At 42.7% G+C, this 18950-nt stretch overlaps 1 protein-coding gene and 1 long non-coding RNA gene across 5 annotated transcripts in view; one reads left to right on the top strand and one right to left on the bottom strand.

Annotated features, from left to right (window-relative positions):
• LOC136848659 (uncharacterized) overlaps positions 1 to 17823 on the top strand; it is a 29944-nt gene extending 12121 nt beyond the window's left edge. For both annotated transcript variants that reach the window (XR_010856086.1, XR_010856087.1), the window contains exon 3: positions 16286 to 17823. This is a non-coding gene — a long non-coding RNA (uncharacterized lncRNA). The remainder of the gene's footprint in view (positions 1 to 16285) is intronic.
• The window catches only part of Mcad (Medium-chain acyl-CoA dehydrogenase), a 74582-nt gene continuing 70164 nt past the window's right edge, over positions 14533 to 18950 (bottom strand). For 2 of the 3 annotated variants that reach the window (XM_067121093.1, XM_067121091.1), the window contains exon 10: positions 14533 to 15603. In XM_067121093.1, the coding sequence (XP_066977194.1) occupies positions 15451 to 15603 (153 nt within the window). In that variant the 3' untranslated portion in view covers positions 14533 to 15450. Of the gene's footprint in view, positions 15604 to 15917; positions 16064 to 18950 lie in introns of all 3 variants that reach the window. The other variant, XR_010856085.1, reaches the window with a different exon arrangement.

The following is an 18950-nucleotide window of genomic DNA, read 5'->3' as shown; positions in this document are numbered from 1 at the left end:
GGAAGTCTTTAACTTCTTGGACTGGTGTCTGGGAGTTTTACACACGAAGGCTACTAGCCTGAGTTCCATTAGTCTGGGGGAGCTGTCCAGTGTACTGTGGTGCATGGACAGGGCCGTCAGGGATGGCTCTGAAGAACTTGCTTCACAGTTTTCGTCACTCCCTTTTAAAGAAGAGGGCATTGTTTTGCTCTTTCTCAGCTTCGGTTTCCCATACTCAGAAGGGAGAGCTACAGTTCAAACTCCTTTCTCAAGCGATCTCTTTCCCCAGACCTTGGTTAAAGATATTGCTGCCAGCCTTCAAGAGAAGGCGACTCAAGACCTCCTTTCCAGGTCTTCTAAGCGCCCTTCAGCTCCATCATCGTCCTCTTCTGTTCCACAACAGGCTAAGAAGAAGCAGCCCTTTCGTGGAGGAGCTTCCATGGGGAGCTTCTCGAGACCCGCGCCTCGAGGGAGAGGTTTCCCTAGAGGCAAAGTCGCCTCCAAGAGAGGTGGCAAGTGACTCCTTTCACCTCCAGACACCAGTAGGAGCCAGGCTTCTTCATTTTGCCCAAGCCTGGAAAGAGAGAGGGGCAGACGCTTGGTCCCTTCAAGTAGTAGAGAGAGGCTACCTAATTCCTTTTCTGACCCTTCCTCCTTTGTCTCCAACCCCCAGAGATCTGTCTCCACATTACCATCCTGCCAAGCAGAAAATTCTGTTCGAACTTCTCGAACAGACGATTGAGAAGAGAGCAGTGGAGCAGGTCTTAGACACAAAATCCCCGGGATTTTACAACAGACTGTTTCTAGTCCCGAAGCTTTCAGGAGGTTGGAGACCCGTCTTGGACGTCAGCAGGCTGAACGACTTTGTCCTGAAGGACAAGTTCAAGATGGAGACGTCTCAGTCAATATTAGGAGCCCTTCGTCCCGGGGATTGGATGGTATCGTTGGATCTCCAAGATGCCTACTTCCACGTTCCTATTCATCCGCGTTCGATGAAGTATCTCCGGTTTGTCTTGGGGGGCAAGACTTACCAGTTCAGGGCTCTCTGCTTTGGACTCGGCACAGCCCGAGGGTGTTTACGCTTCTTATGAAGAACGATGATGCGATGGTTGGTTGCACCTCTCGGGCGTCAGGATCTCTCTTTACCTGGACGACTGGTTGATTCGAGCGTCGTCAAAACAAAGGTGTCTGGAGGACCTTCAGTTAACTCTGGAACTCGTGAAGTCCCTGGGACTTCTAGTCAATGCGGAAAAGTCGCAGCTGATCCCCACAGTCCATTGTTTATCTGGGGATTCAGATGAATTCAGCGGCTTTTCTAGCGTCTCCATCGCAAGAACGGCAGTTTCAATGTTACGAAAAAGTCTCGATCTTCTTGGAGAAGGAAACATGCTCGGTAAGGGAATGGATGAGTCTGCTGGGGACCATTTCCTCGCTGGAGAAGTTTGTTTCTCTGGGAAGACTGCATCTCAGGCCTCTTCAGTTCTTTCTATTGGAGAACTGGCAAAACAAGGAAGACTTGGAAGAGGAATTGAGGATCCTTCCTTCCATCAAGAAATGCCTGAAGTGGTGGCTCGATCCTGCGAAGTTGGGAAAAGGGATCTCCCTCAAGCTTCTGAGCCCCGACCTAGTGTTGTTTTCCGACGCATCATCAGCGGGTTGGGGGGCAACACTGGGGGGAAAAGAAGTGTCAGGAACCTGGAAAGGGGAACAGGTGTCCTGGCACATCAACATCAAAGAGTTGGCGGCGATCTTCTTAGCCCTCCAATTCTTCGAGGTCCAAGTTTCCGATCGTGTTGTTCAAGTGAACTCGGACAACACTACGGCGTTAGCTTACCTCAAGAAACAAGGCGGAACACACTCTCGTTCCCTGTTCGGCCTTGCAAGAGAGATTCTCCTTTGGGCTCATGCTCGCAACATTTCAATCCTCACAAGATTTGTTGCAGGGGTCGAAAATGTTCGAGCAGACCTGCTCAGTCGGCGCCTTCAACTTCTGCCGACGGAATGGACCCTTCATCAGGAAGTTTGCCAAGATCTCTGGAAACTTTGGGGTCGCCCTCTCGTGGATCTCTTCGCGACCTCAAGAACGGTGAGGCTCCCCTCTACTGCTCCCCTGTACTCGACCCGGGGGCAGTGGCGATAGACGCTCTTCTCTGGGATTGGACGGGGATGGACGTATATGCCTTTCCCCCGTTCAAGATTCTGGGAGAAGTGATTCGCAAGTTCTCGGCCTCACAAGGAACAAGGATGACTCTCATCGCCCCGTTTTGGCCTTCGAACCACTGGTTCTCGGAGATTCTCGTCTGGTTGGTAGACGTTCCGAGGACCCTACCTATGAGAGCAGATCTGCTCAGACAACCCCACTTCACGAGATATCATCAAAACCTCCCCGCTCTGAACCTGACTGCATTCAGACTATCGAAAAATTGGTCAGAGCGAGGGGTTTTTCTGGCCAGTGGCACGGGCCATCGCTAGAGCCAGAAGAGCTTCCTCTATCAGAGTTTATCAAGCGAAGTGGGCAACCTTCAGAAGTTGGTGCAGCAAGAAGGGAATTTCCTCTTCCTCGACCACTGTGAGCCAGATCGCTGATTTCCTCCTTTAGCCTATTTGAGAGAAAAACTCAAGTTAGCAGTTCCGACAATCAAAGGTTATCGGAGCATGCTTTCTTCTGTTTTCAGACACAGAGGTCTGGATTTGTCTGACAATAAGGACCTCCACGATCTCTTGAGGTCTTTCGAGACGTCTAAGGTTCCTCGGCCAATTCCTCCTACTTGGAATTTGGACGTTGTGCTCAAGTTTTTAATGTCCAGTCCTTTTGAGCCTCTCCAATCTGCATCTTTTAGGGATGTTACTAGGAAGACGGTCTTCCTCACTGCTCTGGCGACGGCAAAGAGAGTGAGCGAAGTTCAAGCTATCAACCGTCATGTGGGCTTCAAGGGACACAATGCTGTCTGCTCTTTAACCCCTACGTTCTTGGCTAAGAACGAAAGGCCTTCTAACCCTTGGCCTAGATTTTTGAAATTAAAGGTTTGACAGACCTTATTGGACAGGAACCTGAGAGAGTTCTATGTCCTGTTAGAGCTCTCAAGTATTACCTTAAAAGAACTCAGGACATTCGTGGTCCCTCGGATAACTTATGGTGTTCTGTGAGACAGCCAGTTAATCCCATGTCGAAGAATGCACTGGCATTCTTCATTAGGAATGTCATCAAGGAGGCACATTCTTGTTGTGACGACCCCAACTTCAAGTTGTTGAGAGTCAACGCCCACGAGGTGAGGGCAGTCGCTACCTCCATGGCGTTCCAGAAAAATATGGCACTCAGTGACATTCTCAGTGCCACATTTTGGCGAAGCGATTCGGTGTTTGCCTCACACTACTTGAGAGATGTTAAGGTAGCATACGAAAATTGCTTTTCGCTGGGACCATACATTGCTGCTTCAACAACCTTGGGGTCAGGGTGTAGCTCTGCTCCTATCCTTTAATCCTGCTTAGGAAGGGATTTTTAATTGTGTTTTTATGGTTGTTGGGTCGATTGAAGGAGTCAGTCTTCCCAATCCATTGCAGACTAATGTCTTAGTGTTGGTTAGGTGGTTGGTATGCTCTTTTGTCCTTGTTGTATGGTCTATGATCTAGTCACATTGTGGTCACACCCCCGTTGACAGATCATCTAGCAGTCGCTAGCTTTATAGGTCACTACCTTGCTGGGGTCTCTAGAAAAGCAGAAGCAGACTAGGGTGGCAGTAACCACGCAGTCAGCTTTGCTATCAGGTAAGGAACCAAAATAATTTTACCTTTAAATTTGTTTTCCCTAATTCTTGGCTGTCTCTACCCCCCTCCAAAGGTGGTATTCAGCTATATATATATCTGACAGGTAAGTCTCATGAACAAAATGATATTTTAATGATAAAATAAAGTTTGTTCATACTTACCTGGCAGATATATATATTCTTATTGCCCTCCCTCCTCCCCTCAGGAGACAGTGGCGTTAGAAAATCTGAATAGAAAATGGGAATGGTTCCTGATGCCCACCTCCCAGCGGCAGGAATGTGTACGAACCACCTAATCGGCCACTGCGTGTGCCGCGAATTTTGAAATTCTGTCGGACTTCGGAGATTACAGCTATATATATATCTGCCAGGTAAGTATGAACAAACTTTATTTTATCATTAAAATATCATATTTTTGTGATAAATAATTCAGATTTTGATCCCTTCTCCATGGTAAAGGAATTATATTCTCTGATGATGTAATATGAAAAGAAAAAGCATGTAGCATGGTGTATGCTGGAAAGTCACCAGATTAACCTGTGTAGTTCGTAAGAGGCCATGTTACTTGATGTTTAATTTTTCTTTTCTTTACAGTTCATCATCACAGGACAAAATTCCTTTATCGGAGAAAGATTCAAATCTAAATTGCTTGTGACAGAAAAGTAAAGGCAATTTTGGCTAAAATATTTGAAGTGAGTACTTACACAAGACCTGAAGACAAACTTGCCCCCTTGGAGTTAATAATCAAGGGACAGACTTTTAACAGAAGTATTTTAGGTGATGCTTGTAACACTCTAATTTATGAACAAAATTTTACGATCATTTATTTTTAGTTTTTCAAATCTTAAATATTAAAGCAAAAAGATTCCCTGTTAGCTACCCCACCTTGTTTTCTCGTTGTTGCAAAGAACTCCCCGAGAGAAAAAAAAATCTGACCTGATGGCCAGAACCAAAAATTTACTATATTGCAATACACTCCCTGAACACCTGAATTAGCCCTGGTCACCTACCGCCCGAACTACATCCCCTTAGCTTTTACCCACTAAGTGGGTAATAAACTGTCAGCGTTACCAACGCTTACAGGAAAATCTAGTCAAATGAGTTACCTGAAGTACCGTTGGCAACACTGCTGCAAGTTCAGGCCGAGTGAGGCCGAGATACCCCAGTTGCTTTTTGTTCGCCATGCTGTGTGGGTGTGTCCCACATCAGGCGAACTTTTGGTCATTTAGCCCGACCCCCATTCAAGAATTTGGACATCAGATCACGATTTGGACGTTTTCAACGCATTTTCTCCTGGATGGATACTTTATTGATAGGATTTGGAACTTCTCTCCCGATTTTGACTTTGGACTCGTTTGGATAAGTGAAACAAGAAGACGTCGCCGTCTGCTAGCGCTGATGCTTCCACTTTGTTTACATCTTCGACGACAGAGCCTTCTTCCGCAGGAGATGCTGACGCTCATCGGCCCTACACGTTCTGCAAGCGTAGGATGAGTACCCTCAAACACGATCGACATTTGTGCTTTTATGTAGGAAGGCAGTGTAGTATCAGTCAGATAGGCGGCAAGTCTTGGTCGGTAGATCAGATGGAAGAATTATTCAAAAAGTTAGGGGACAAGTTACTAGCTGAGTATGTCTAGTCTATTTTTCTAGCTTTATGACTAAATTAATGGAAAATAGGGATAAGGATAGTAGTAATAGTGTTGTAGATACTAATCGTTCTTTTTCAGCCCCCCTGCCTGTTCCAGAACCAGCCCTAACGGGTGGCGGGGGTCATGGAGAACCGCAAACCTCGAAGGTAGGATCTGCCGGCCCCCCCCGGCGCGGAGCAGGCAGTGTTGGCAGCAGATTTCCCCCTTCCTCTAAAAGCGTAAGTTCTAAGGTGGATTTAGAATTAGGAATCACTCAGAAGGGTAGGAATTCTAATTAGGAAGTATTCAGGAAAAGTAGTTGAGTGTGGTCTTCTTTGGGTTTAGGTCTCTCGTTTAGATCAATCGTCGGTTTTATTTCCTGCTTCGTGCTTTGTGCAACAAAGGTTTCCAGATCCGTGGAGGGTTGTTCAGATTTGGTTTCTGATGTATCTGGTTCTGAATTTTTTGTTTTTCCTTGAATACTCCTCCTTCGAAGGTTCCTTTTCCTTTGGGGGTTTAAAATTTCGTTCGTCTTGCGATGGTGGTGATTCTGGCGATCCAGTTTTTCCAATATTCATGATCATGTCTTAAAGAATTTTCTGATTTGATAATGTCTATCAAGATTATCAGGGGCGGGGGGAACAGAACCAGTCTATTTTCTTTGAAATCTATGGCCTTTTCGGCTGCTACGGAAATTTCCCATTTTTTCCCCTTTTTCTTCTAAGCCTTCTTCCATTGCCCTTCTCAATCTTCTTTTCGGTCCGCCCTTGGAGGGCTCTCGGGGCCTTTGTTGCGCATCCTGTTTTTCTTGGCTTTTAACTCAGCAGAGCAGGGCTTTCTTGCTTCAACCCTGTATTTTAGAGCTCAGCGGCCCCCCTCTCTCTTCGGGGTTAAGGGAAGGGGTACTTTTTACGGATCCGTCGTCTTATCACCTTTTTGCAAATCCGGTAGTTTCTCAGGCATCCGGTCTAGTTGCTTCTCAGGTGTTTGCGGAGGCATCAGCAACTCCTTATTTCATTTTTTATGGGTTCCTAACTGTAATGTATCCTCCGCGATTCTTGCGGATGCTACGGCAGTCGGCAATTCGCGTGCGCCAGCGTTCAGTGTATCAGCACCGATAGTTTCCTAACTGTAATGTATCCTCCGCGATTCTTGCGGATGCTACGGCAGTCGGCGATTCGCCTGCGCCAGCGTTCAGTGTATCAGCACCGATAGTTTCCGCAGCCTTTCCATTCTCCAGGATAGTTGGTAACTACCCTCTTCTGTTACCTTCGGTTCGGTACCTCGTAACTTCCCCTTCAATACTCCTTTGAGTTTCGGTCCAGTTGGGACCTTCTCCATCTGTCCAACGTCGGCATTGGGCGCTCCGGTGGTTACTCCGAGTGTGGCTTCTTCCTTCTTCCCTCCTTCGGCTTCTTTCTCAACTTTCCGGCAGGTTTTTCTCTGTCCCTCCATCTAGGCATGCATGTTGGTTCAGGGTTGATTCTGGGTCTTCAGTTCCGGATTCCCATTCTCATGCGGTTTTGATACATCCGGATTTGAGTGGTTCGGGTGTTGCGGCCTCTTCGCTCTCAGGAGTGGGCATGGTCTGCCCAGGTGTTGCGTCATCCCTGTTGGGTGGTGCGGGGTTTGTGCAACCTATACTTTGGTGCCTCCAGTATGTTCGCGATTGATACGTCAAGTGTCCTTCTCACGCACCCAGGTGTAGCAAGTTCCGGGTTTTCGAGTTCGGCGTTTGCTAGGGATCGGCCTGCCTCTTTCCTGTTCCGGCTCGGTCGGACTAGTCCGACAATCTTCCGGCTTGGTCGGACCAGTCCGACAATCCTCCGGCTCGGTCAAACCAGTCCGACAAGGATTGTTCATTTGAAGAAGAGGATCCGGTACCGGATATCAGTTCTCCTTCAGCCAATGAGAATGAGTATAAGCGGATGGTAGACTTCCTCACTTATCCTCAATCCAAGGTTCCGGAGGAGCCTACACTACCGAAGCAACGATGTTCGAGTTGCTATATGCAACAGAACCGGTAGTTGCTCAAACAAGATGATTCTCCCTCCGGTCTGGTACTGCCTGCAATAATGCTGGCATACCAGGTTAACATGTCGCTTGACTGTACAACGTTCTTTGGCAGAAGAGGAGGGTTTTTTTTTTTTTGAAGCTTCCACCTTACTATCCAGACATTCGGAGAGGGTTCTGTTGAGGGCGCCTTTTGCGCTCTGCAAGTCTTTTAGGGAGGAGGATATCTCCTCCATGGTCTATTTCGTGTAGCCGTTGTTAGCAGTAGCGTCATAGCAAGCTATGATTAGTGTGGCTGCTCTGGGTTCAAGGGATGTGGCCAGTATAACGAACTTGTTGCTTCTAACTCATGTCTCCAGTGTCGGCAATTATGCATCGTTGAAGGTACAAATGTGGAAGTAGAGGGTTCCTGTTTAACAGGGAACAGCCGGTACCCACTTGAAGAAGCCTCTTAGGGAGAATGTTCTCTCTCTCTCTCTCTCTCTCTCTCTCTCTCTCTCTCTCTCTCTCTCTCTCTCTCTCTCTCTCTCTCATTAAAGGGTCTTGTGTCTCCGCATGCTTTCTCTTCAAGTATGTCTCAGGAATCGCTGGGACTTCCACATCGAGAATGCAGGTATAATCTGGAACGATTCTCGCTTGTCAGATTGTCTGTGATTGTCAGAAGAAGCGCATCTGACATCCGGAAGGTCTATAGTCTCCCCTCTTCCTGACGTTCATCTGTACTCAGATGCCTCATATCAAGGTTGGGGAGCAACTTTGTAGGAACCCAGGCTTCGGGCCTCTGGAGGGATCGGGAACGAGAGGAGTCATAACCTTCGGGAACCTCAGGGCTGTAAAGGAAGCCCTCAGGTGTTTCTCAGTCCTAGTGTGCAACACAGTAGTGGGTCTGCTTTGCGACATCGTAACTGCCGTGTCATATCTGAGAACTCGAGGGGGGAACAAGATCATTGGAACTTAGAGGTGTATACTTTCAGCCATTCGGTCTCATTCATCACGTAATCAGGAATTGCGGTAGTGTCAAGACGTCTATGACTCTTGCTCCTTGCTGGCTCTTACGCCTGCGCTTCCGGAATTCCTAATGCTCCTTACGGAAGTTCCGATGTTCCTCCTCATGCGGAAGATCTTTTAGACAACCGCATTTTCACCATTATCATCCAAACTCTTGCATGATGAACCTAGTTGTGGGTGACTGCCGAGCAAACAGCTAGACAGTCCAGACACTAAAGTTATGTCTAGACATTGTTTTCTTTCACCTTGAGAAGTCAACCCGTAAGCCTTACCAGGTCAACTTGACATGGGGAAGTTTGTGTCGTAAGGAAGGTCATTCCATCTTTAGGCCTGCCATAACCGAATAGCTGGTTTTCTTTTCTTCCTTTGGAAAGTCAAGATTCTTCCATTTTTGGCTATCGCTGGCTACCGCTCAGCACTTTGCAGTACATTTTTCTATCTTCCCAAAAATTTCTAGTAGTAAGGTCTCCTTTGACTTGTTACATTCCCTTGGGCTCTCTCATGAGATTTGTCGGAAGTTCTAATGTTAAGATAATTGGTTAGGTGTTTTATTTCTTTCTTTCAGCTTTAGCTGCAGATAAAAAAAAAAATGGGCGAGCTTCGGGAAGTTTCCTAGGCAGGAAATGATAAGTATTTCTCTTCTTCCGGAAGTCGTGGCCGAGGCTAAAACTCTGCTTCGTTCATTTAAGGTTCTTTATCTGCAAGTGTTCGGTTCCGGCATCAGCGGGGATGTCTTTATGTCCGATGCGAATATTTATCAAAGGCTGATAAACCTCGTCCCCTTCTGTGTACACTTCATGTATCACCACAGAATCCTTCCCGTCCGCTGTCAAGGATGCGATTAGTTACTTTCGGAGAAGGGTTCCCGATTCCTGGTTCATAAGCGCTCACTACACGAACACAGCTGCAGGCACACTTCACGATTCTCATGTGGTGCGAAGTTATGCCCTTGAATGCAATTTAATTTGACGTGACATTATATTTAGTATTTAACAGTTTTTTTTTTTTCATTACCGCACAGTATTCGGAGTATGTCCACTTCATCTTCCTTTCTAAGGAATGGTTCAGAGCTTTCTATTCTGGAGGTAGTTTACTTGCGAGTCCATCTTTGTTTTCTTCCTTTACTTACGAGACGTTCAATTCTCCCCACCGCGTATAGTGGCGAATTCTCCCATCTAGGGTGCGTTCAATTAGCTGAGGTGGTATTCTCTTAGTGCGAAGACTCGGAAGGTTATTCACTTAGTCCACGTTTAATGGCAAAGTCTGCTATCTAGGGTGCGCTCATTTAGCTAAGGTAGTACTCACGTAGTGCGGTGATTATTAGGTTAACTAGATAGAGAAATTCCTTCTAGGCTTTAGAATCTTAAGCAATAGTGATAGTATAATCACATGAACTTAAGTTTAGTACATCTTAAGTATCCTAGTCTTTGATAGTTTCCCTACGAGAGTCCAAAGAGGTGCTCTCGTAGGCTAGCCTAGGTTGTTTCGTTGGCGCTGGGATACTTCTGCGCTTGTCGGCCTTTGCCGCAACCTGCAGGGCGGAGGGTCATCGGCTCAGCACACTGCCTCATTCCCTCCTTAATGGGTAGGCTCTGAATAGTCACTTGGGAGATGCATCGTTCTCCTTTTTACATGAAAGTTATTCTCTTAGTCCGTGTGTAGCCGCTAACCCTTCTATCGTGGGTGCGTTCATTTAGCTAAGGGCTTACTCTCTTAGTGCGGAGGTTCTTAGAGGCGGCCACTTGGAAGTCGGTGTCAGTTTTCACGACTTTCTACCCAAAAGACGTTCAGTTTTCTTCGAAGAAGAATTTCTCGCTTGGTCCCTTTGCAATGTCCAACTCGATCTTATAATTACGTAGTAATGTTAAGGGTGGGGGGAACTCTAGGTAATGAACGTAGTCTGAGAAAATTTGGAATTTTGGATTCTCTGTTAGTCGGGGTTCATAGTGAGAATATTAAGTTTGACGTTAGTACTGTGAAGATAGGCAGATCCAGTGGACAGGTTTGGTTTCTTCAACCTCTTCTGCGCAGACATCAGCGGCAACGGACGGCGAAGAACTCGAAGACCTGCACACTCAACATCTCCTCCATACATGAGAGGCTACAATAGCCACATGGGAGGTTCTTGGTACCCCTCCATACATGAGAGTGCTTTGATTAGCCACATGGGAGGTTCATCGTACCCCTCCATACATGAGAGTGCTTTGATTAGCCACATGGGAGGTTCGTTGTTCTCCACTAATCATGGGAGGCTGTGATTAGCCACATGGTAGGTTGGTTTTTATATTTTGCTACTCTATCCATGAGGAGGTTTGAATACCACATGAGAGGTAGCTTGACTCAGACCCTCCATAAATGAGAGTGCTTTGATTAGCCACATGGGAGGTTCATCGTTCTCCACTAATCATGGGAGGCTGTGATTAGCCACATGGTAGGTTGGTTTATATTTTGCAACTCTCTATCCATGAGGAGGTTTGAATACCACATGAGAGGTAGCTCGACTCAGACAGTACCTAGACAAGAGACTGAAGTCGGGGATACTCTCTCTACAGACATTCTCACCTGCCGAGTGGGATAACCGGGTGAGGATACATTCATTTAAACAGAGTAGGCGAATAATGAGTTACCTGCTTTTCCTATTGGCAGGTAGGGCTGAATTAGATTGATCCCACCTCCACTAAATTTTGTTAATCGGGCTAATTCAGGTGTTCAGGGAGTGTATTGCAATATGAAGTTTTCATAATAAAACTAATATTGTAATACTTACCTGAACACCTGAATGATTCCCACCCTCCTCCCCACTTCAATTTGAATTGGGGTATCTCGGCCTCACTCGGCCGGAACTTGCAGCAGTGTTGCCAACGGTACTTCAGGTAACTCATTTGACTAGATTTTCCTGTAAGCATTAGTAACGCTGACAGTTTATTACCCACTTAGTGGGTAAAAGCTATGGGGATGTAGTTCAGGCGGTAGGTGACCAGGGCTAATTCAGGTGTTCAGGTAAGTATTACAATATTAGTTTTATTATGAAAACTTCATATTTTGTATAGTTAAGAAAATTGATATGTACAGCAGATAAATACTTGGTAGGTCAACAAGTACAGAAGTATACCATCTGTATCAGCATGTATGAAATGAAGACTTGATACTGTATGATGAGGTTTCATATACAGTAGTAAAATAACTTAAGATTCAAGATAGGAAATGAATTATGAAGTAACAGAAAATCAGAGAAGTAGAATTTTCCATGAAATACATGGGGAAGATGACTAAGCAGAAAAGGCAGAGATGCAATTCCTCGTAAGAAAACAAAGTTGAAAAAGCAAAGGCTAAAAAAACATGGCCAACATCCATCAAAGACTTAGCACCACTACTCTTACCAAAGACAAGACTTTAATAGGTGCAAATCCCATTATTATTGCAACTGTCAGCATGCAGAATGGGGACCAAACTTGGGGAAACCAATACACCGGGGAGGGGGCAGTATGAAAAGACCGACAATCCTTGGCTACAACTACTGTCAAAGGTCAACCACCAGCGAGAAAGAGACTGGCGCCCGTGAGCCCCCTACTCCAGTCACTACATACAGAGCATAATTCTCAATACAGAATGTAACACAGCCAACCCCACAGCAGACTAGTGATCAAACGATGGGCCAGGGAAATGGGAGGAGCCAAACTGAATCTTGTTGGTGGAATGAGCAAGCCTAGATAACTGTTCATTATCCAGAAAACCTGAAACGAAGAGCAGGAAAAGGGAGGTAATGCCTGGTATTCAAGGGGTCAATGAATATACTGCTGAAGCCATGATCTCTATAAGTATGAGGGAAAAAGTGCCAAAACCGAAACTTGCTGGAGAAAAACCAACATCACCATAATAAAGAATTTCCATGAAGGAAGAGTCATCCTGAAGAAGCTAAGAATTTACAACGAGGACCAAGGCAAACATGAAAAAGGCTGTGTATAGGATGCACTTGAAGTTCAGTCTATGTTGAACTGGCGCCAATGTAACTCTTGAACACGAGGGATTGTGAGAGAATTTGAGAGAAGACTCCAAAGGACGACAAGAGTACATAGAGTACTTAAGGAAACAGTCCCCTTGAAGGAAGCAGGAGACATGACAGAGCAGGGGAATCAGGTGTCTCAAGTTATGGGATCCCAGAATAACCAAACCCACAAGGATAAAAAAATGAAAATGCTCCAGACAACAACTGGAACTCTTAGGCAAGGAGGGGTTATCACAGGGCTTGGTAGTGAACCCTCAGTAGCTTAACTAAAAGCCAAGGAACTGCAAACTGGGTCAGAACAGCACCCGAAAAATTAAAATTGAGGGTATCTCTAGGTAAACTTAAAAATAGTGGCCCAGCATAGAGCACCAAAGGATTTCTGAGCAGTGGAGAATGTAGAAGTGAATCAGAGTTACCATAGCATTGACCAAATGAAGGGCAAGAGGATACCCAGGATCTGTTGAGATTTTGAAGCAGAGAACATGAGGGCAGTTGAGGACACAGGAAAGACCTAGAACATGGGCAGGTAAGGACAATCGAGTCGAGGGTGGGATGATCATCAGAGAGAAGCAGCAAACATCAACAGGTATGGTAGTGGAGCCTCGAAATATATCAACAAAGACACCACTGCAATCTGCAGCGCATGAGCAGATACAACAGGAAGGGGTTTCTAAAATGACCTTGCAACTAACTCACGCACAGCCAGTGTCCTGCGAGAGAAGGATCAGCATTACTGTAGTGAGGTGTGAGTTTTGGCATAGAAAGTGGGAAGCCTAAAAGAAAAAACCTCATAGAAAAGAGAAACATCTCTATACTTTTTTATTTCATCTAGCTCACTGATCAAATGCTTCTCTTAACTAGATGAGATGTGAATGTTTTGCCATTCATGATATTAAGTTAAGTATACCTTAGTTTAACCAGACCACTGAGCTGATTAACAGCTCTCCTAGGGCTGACCCTGAATATTTTACCGTTCATGCTATTAAGTATACCTTAGTTTAACCAGACCACTGAGCTGATTAACAGCTCTCCTAGGGCTGGCCCGAAGGATTAATTTTACGTGGCTAAGAACCAATTGGTTACCTAGCAATGGGACCTACAGCTTATTGTGGAATCCGAACCACATTAAACCGAGAAATGAATTTCTATCACCAGAAATAAATTCCTCTAATTCTTCATTGGCTGGCCGGAGTTTCGAACACGGGCCCTGCAGAGTGCTAGCCGAGAACGGTACCGACCAGTCCAACGAAGAACTATGAGTAGTTGTTGTTATTAGTATTCAGGAAATGAACTCTATTCGTATGGAACAACCCCACAAGAACCAATGACTTGAAATTCAAGCTTCCAAAGAACTGGTATTCATTCTGGCAACAGTAACTTCATGAGGAGAGGGAGACACCTGGGTACTAGTCAAAACTCTGGAAGGATGGAGCCCTCACACACTACATTGAAGAGGGTAAAAATATTCACATGTTAACCACTTCAGATTAAAAAAGCACATAGAAATGAGAAGATTGAAACAGCATGATAACTGGTAAAATCTCAGTGTAAATCCTGGGAAGTACAACATACACCCAATGAAACAGCATGGTAACTGGTAAAATCTCAGTGTAAATCCTGGGAAGTACAACATACTCCCAACTAAATAGAGGTCACATAGAAGAATGAGGTGTGCACAATAGGATAAGGCTAAATTTGGTTCTTAGGTTGCCCATCTCATTGAAAGTAACAGAAAAAAGTTTATTACCCTTGGCCAAAGTAAAAAAAAATTTCAATTTTCTTAATCCAGTGATTTGCCAAGAATATTTTTCTAAATCCATATCTTTTGATTTCAAGAAATTGTAAAACAAGCTTCACATTGACCAAGGATTCACAGAAGAATCAGCTAAATAAATTTACACTCGAACCAACTACTTATGATCTTTCTTCTGATTATCCTTAGTTTCTTAATATTTCACTAAAGTTAGTGTTTTATGACTGGAATATACTGTACTTGCTCTGTTAGCCTTCTGGTATTGTTCATGTGTGTGTTTCCTTGCATATCATTTATGAATAATTCATTTTACAACAAAGTTACCTTACTCATTTTAACACAAGTGATTTTTGTGCCTGGTGTGAATGAAATTCTGTATAAATTTGAAAATATTTTACTGAACTATGTTTTGTACAGGTTTCTGAAAAATTGCATTGATTGTTGCATTTTGTTTTTCCTCGGAAAATATAAGCAAAGTTAATTACAAATTAGGTCTCATAATACAAAGAAGGCAAAGAGATTGAGTCAAATTTTCAATAAAAACCAATAATTATTTCTAACCTCGATGTGAAACCTTTTGGAATTATACATAAAAATGCCAATTTCAAGTTTGTATATGATACCAAGGTAACAACTCTACTTATATTCTCAGAAATTTTTATATATTGTAAAACCAAGGTATTTTTTAAAAGTAATGCCACCCCTGCCATCATTATAATATCATGACTTACATTTCTTAAACAATGATGCAAATGGACATGTGATGGGCTTGGTGTTTTGGTAAGTACTAACTTATTCATGAGTAGGTACACATTGGTTCATTGGAACAAAGTAAACACATCCCATCTATGCAGATAGATATCTTCAGTTATATTTTTTTTTATAATTTTAAGATATATGTGAAAATTTATATAATTCCTTTATATTTTGTATTTATTCCTATCCATGAAAGGATACATGCAAAACCACAGATTGCTTAACAAAGTAAATAATTTGTCACGCTGGCCACAGTATATCCATCAAAAATTCCAACCATGTAATTTAGGAAAGGTCCTGAATTTAAATTTCTGGTGCAGTTGAAATTATCAAGGGTGTCTTTACAGCTGTTTCCTTAGTGTACTTACAATTATTCTGAACAAAAGCCAGGTTTTCTTCATGCATTATAATACAGACTTGTGAGTGCATTAGGAACTAAACTTATTTCATATATATTCTATCTTATTTACATCAGTTGACATAATAAATCTGGAACCCATTAACCGTGACAATTTTTCATGGCTGGAAAATTGATTTACATTATAAAAGGCCCATCTTGGCTCGGGCAAGATGTTCACGAGCAATGATGAGCCGCTGAACTTGAGCTGTTCCTTCATAGATTTGGTAAATCTTGGCATCACGCATCAGCTTCTCCACTGGATATTCGGTATTGAATCCATTACCACCAAATACCTGTTAACAAAAAATTTTTCAATTTTGAAATCAAAATCCCAAAATGGCTTCTGAATCTCATCATTCTATACATAATATTTGTATCATATAAACCAACTAAATTTGCATCTTTGGCTGAAGAAGAACACAACTGGTATTCAACATTCTGCTTGTACACTTGTGGGGTACAATCAGTCATTCAAAGTTCCTACTACATATTGGTGAGGTATAATAAGTGGTTATGTAAGGTGAGCTTAAGATAGGAATGTGCTACCAGCTTAAAAGTTAGTTACTATATATCACTGAAAAATTTAATTTGCAAAACAGAGGCTTACCACTATGTAAAATAAATGTTTGTGTACTGAATGTTTGTGTACTGAGCTCTATGTTGTGAAAGTATCCTTAAAAAATCCTGTTAAAAAATATGTTGAATGTTGTATTGTAAACGAGATCTGTGCACAACCAGCAGGACAGACACACACTGAAAAGAGATTGATGGCAGAGTACATGTTAGTCAGAGTACATGTTAGTCAGAGTACATGTTAGTCAGAGTACATGTTAGTCAGAGTACATGTTAGTTGGAGCAAGATGTTACATCAAATGGTTGATATACAAATGTTGAAATGACAACACCTGCAATATGCATAATTAAGATCTTGACAAAGCAAAATTATTTGCTCATTAATGCTTCTCTACTTTCCAGGAGGCAGTCAGTGAACACCAGGATGAACAGTCTCATACATACCAATCTTACTAACTCTGTATGATGTGACCTATGATGTAGGATGGAGATTATGATGATGTACCTGTTTAACATTCATCTTAGTCCTGTCCAGGAAGTATCATGATACCCACAAATGACATTCAAGAAAAAAACTGATGACTGAAATAATACAAAGCAATATAGATTGGCACCATCAACCATGACTCAAAAACATGATATCCACAAGTGATATTCAAGCGAAGATATCAACAGATGACTGAAGTAATACAAAGCAATATGGATTGGCACCATCAACCTCATGTCATGGTATGCTTGTCTTTAAATCATGGTATGCACAAGTGACAATCAAAAAGAGATATCAATTGGTAACAGAAGTAATACAAAGCAATATGGATTTGGCACCATTAACCTCATGATTCAAAAACTGTTTTTTATATTTGGATTGTATGTAAAAATCAATATATATATAGTGTTATTTTTTGTGGAACAAGTTGTCACCTTCACTACTGGATACTCATTTTTCACAGAAAAATATTCTCATTGTGAAATACATCTTGAACAAAACCAGTCTTATGTACACCCAAAAACTTAGTATAAACAGGCACATTGACACCATCACTCTACACTGATGAAAGTACTGTATGTAATGAAATAAAGTAGCTCATCTTGACAAGAACTCTTCCTCAGAAAAGAGAGAGCAATAACTGGGGTGGGATCAATACCATAACCCTGAATTTTGTGTAAATGACAGCAAATTACAACAACCTGTATGGGAAATACTACTTAACACAATGTGCCCCAAAGTTGGTACTGCATGAAAAAAATTTCATGTACAAGCCCTGTATGTGTGTGGAATACCTGAGTGAAGCCAAACTTTGCAAGAAGAATTTGATGTAAAGGACCTTCCTCCCCGAACTGAGAAGTATGATGCTACAGTAAAGTTAAGCCCAACATGTAGGAGCATCTTAGGGATCTGTGCTCCTAATATTTGAAAATATCTACTAAGGAACAAGGAGTCCAGCACCCTAAAAAATTATGCTTGCAAGTGGAAAAACTTCTTTCATAATTGACAACTGATAACTTATTCCTTGGGTGCTGGGAGGCAGGCAATTCTTGCTAAAGCAGCTAAAAAAGGGCTTCTATGAAGCAACTACAGTGGTAAGGAACTGCTATGTAGATATTTCTATTAGTAACTGTAAAACATCTGACACCCATTATAATAATATCAAAATAAATGGCAGAATATATGGAATAATGAACCTGATACTAGCAAATTAATATAGTTGAGGCCCAACATTAGATATGGATTTCATATTATTTATAAGGAACAACACAGGCAAGTCATTTAGCCAGGTCTTACAATTTGTCATACGCATTTGACACAACGATGATTAGCACACGACTCAGTCCATACAGGTACAGAATGGAAATTAACAAATAATCTTTTGTGTGAATGTGTAAAATATAATCAACAATGAATGTCACGTTTTTAATACAAAACAAATTTTGCAGGAACATCCTTATTTTCAATTAACCTCTTTATAAAATTTTTAACCTGTAGTTCAATGAATAAAACCAAATTTTAATAAAAAAAATAATTCAGGCCAGCCCTGTAAGGGCTAAACAAGGAAATCCAGAATCCTAATGAACAAACATTAATCGCTTTAGATCATAGTGTACCTTTTTCATGTCACTACTCTGCTATCGCACAGCTAAAAATGCCATCCTTTTCTTGAAAGACTGGGTAAACAGTTGACAGTCCAAAGTACAGTAAACAAATACTCTGTGGTCTGATAGATTAAATAAAATGGTGAACCTTGTGCATCCTGAAGGGGTGTACTGCAAGTGCTAAATAAGGAAACTCAACTAACTGGTTTCTATGTGCTAGTAGCTTTGTGGACAACCAGAGATAGCTATACAAATATGAAAAAGGGTCAACTCCCAACTTGCCCATGTCCAATGTTTCAACCTTGATGGACAAAGGCATGATGCAGCCTTGGTTGCTGGGCAAGGGAAGAATAACTGTTATGGAATATTCTCAGTAAACAATGGCAATGGTACTTGCAATTTCCTCGCTGGGTATTTAAACTGCTACCCTGTGAAGCATCAGCCCAACACGGTGAAGAACGTATTTTCTTGTGTTCATTATCCTGCCATTCCTAAATCTGCCTAGCTCTTCCTATTACTATACTGAAGATAAAACATACAAAAACCCTGCTCCTGGTATTTCAGTCCTGTCTAATGTGGCCTTTTCCCTTGGAGAGGGGTCCTGTCTAAAGTGGTTCCCTCCTTTGAAGTAGAAAGAATGAATCATAAAAACAAGCAAGGCACTAGGATACTTTTAGTCATTCAGTGCTAAGACTGAAAAAAGGGAGTTGGAATGGTTGGACAGTAAGTAAAAACACCCAGAAATTAGATGAATTTCAAATATATAAAGGTGAAACTGGGAGAAAACCCCAGCTGACAGCAAGATGGAGGAAGAGCAGCTGGAATGTGTAAAATAAAAGGCTGAATAGTGGATGCAGCATGGGTCAAATGGATGCTGGAAGTACCATCAATAGCAAACCCTGAAGCTCATTCAATTAACCCTTTACTGCCGAAGCCCTATTTACAAAAACGTCTCCCGTATGCCGGCAGCGTTCGG

Source organism: Macrobrachium rosenbergii, chromosome 19, assembly GCF_040412425.1.
Source record: "Macrobrachium rosenbergii isolate ZJJX-2024 chromosome 19, ASM4041242v1, whole genome shotgun sequence".
In the NCBI taxonomy this organism is placed as follows: domain Eukaryota; kingdom Metazoa; phylum Arthropoda; class Malacostraca; order Decapoda; family Palaemonidae; genus Macrobrachium; species Macrobrachium rosenbergii.
The sequence above is the reverse complement of the archived record's forward strand: the minus strand, read 5'-3'. Positions and strand labels throughout refer to the sequence as shown.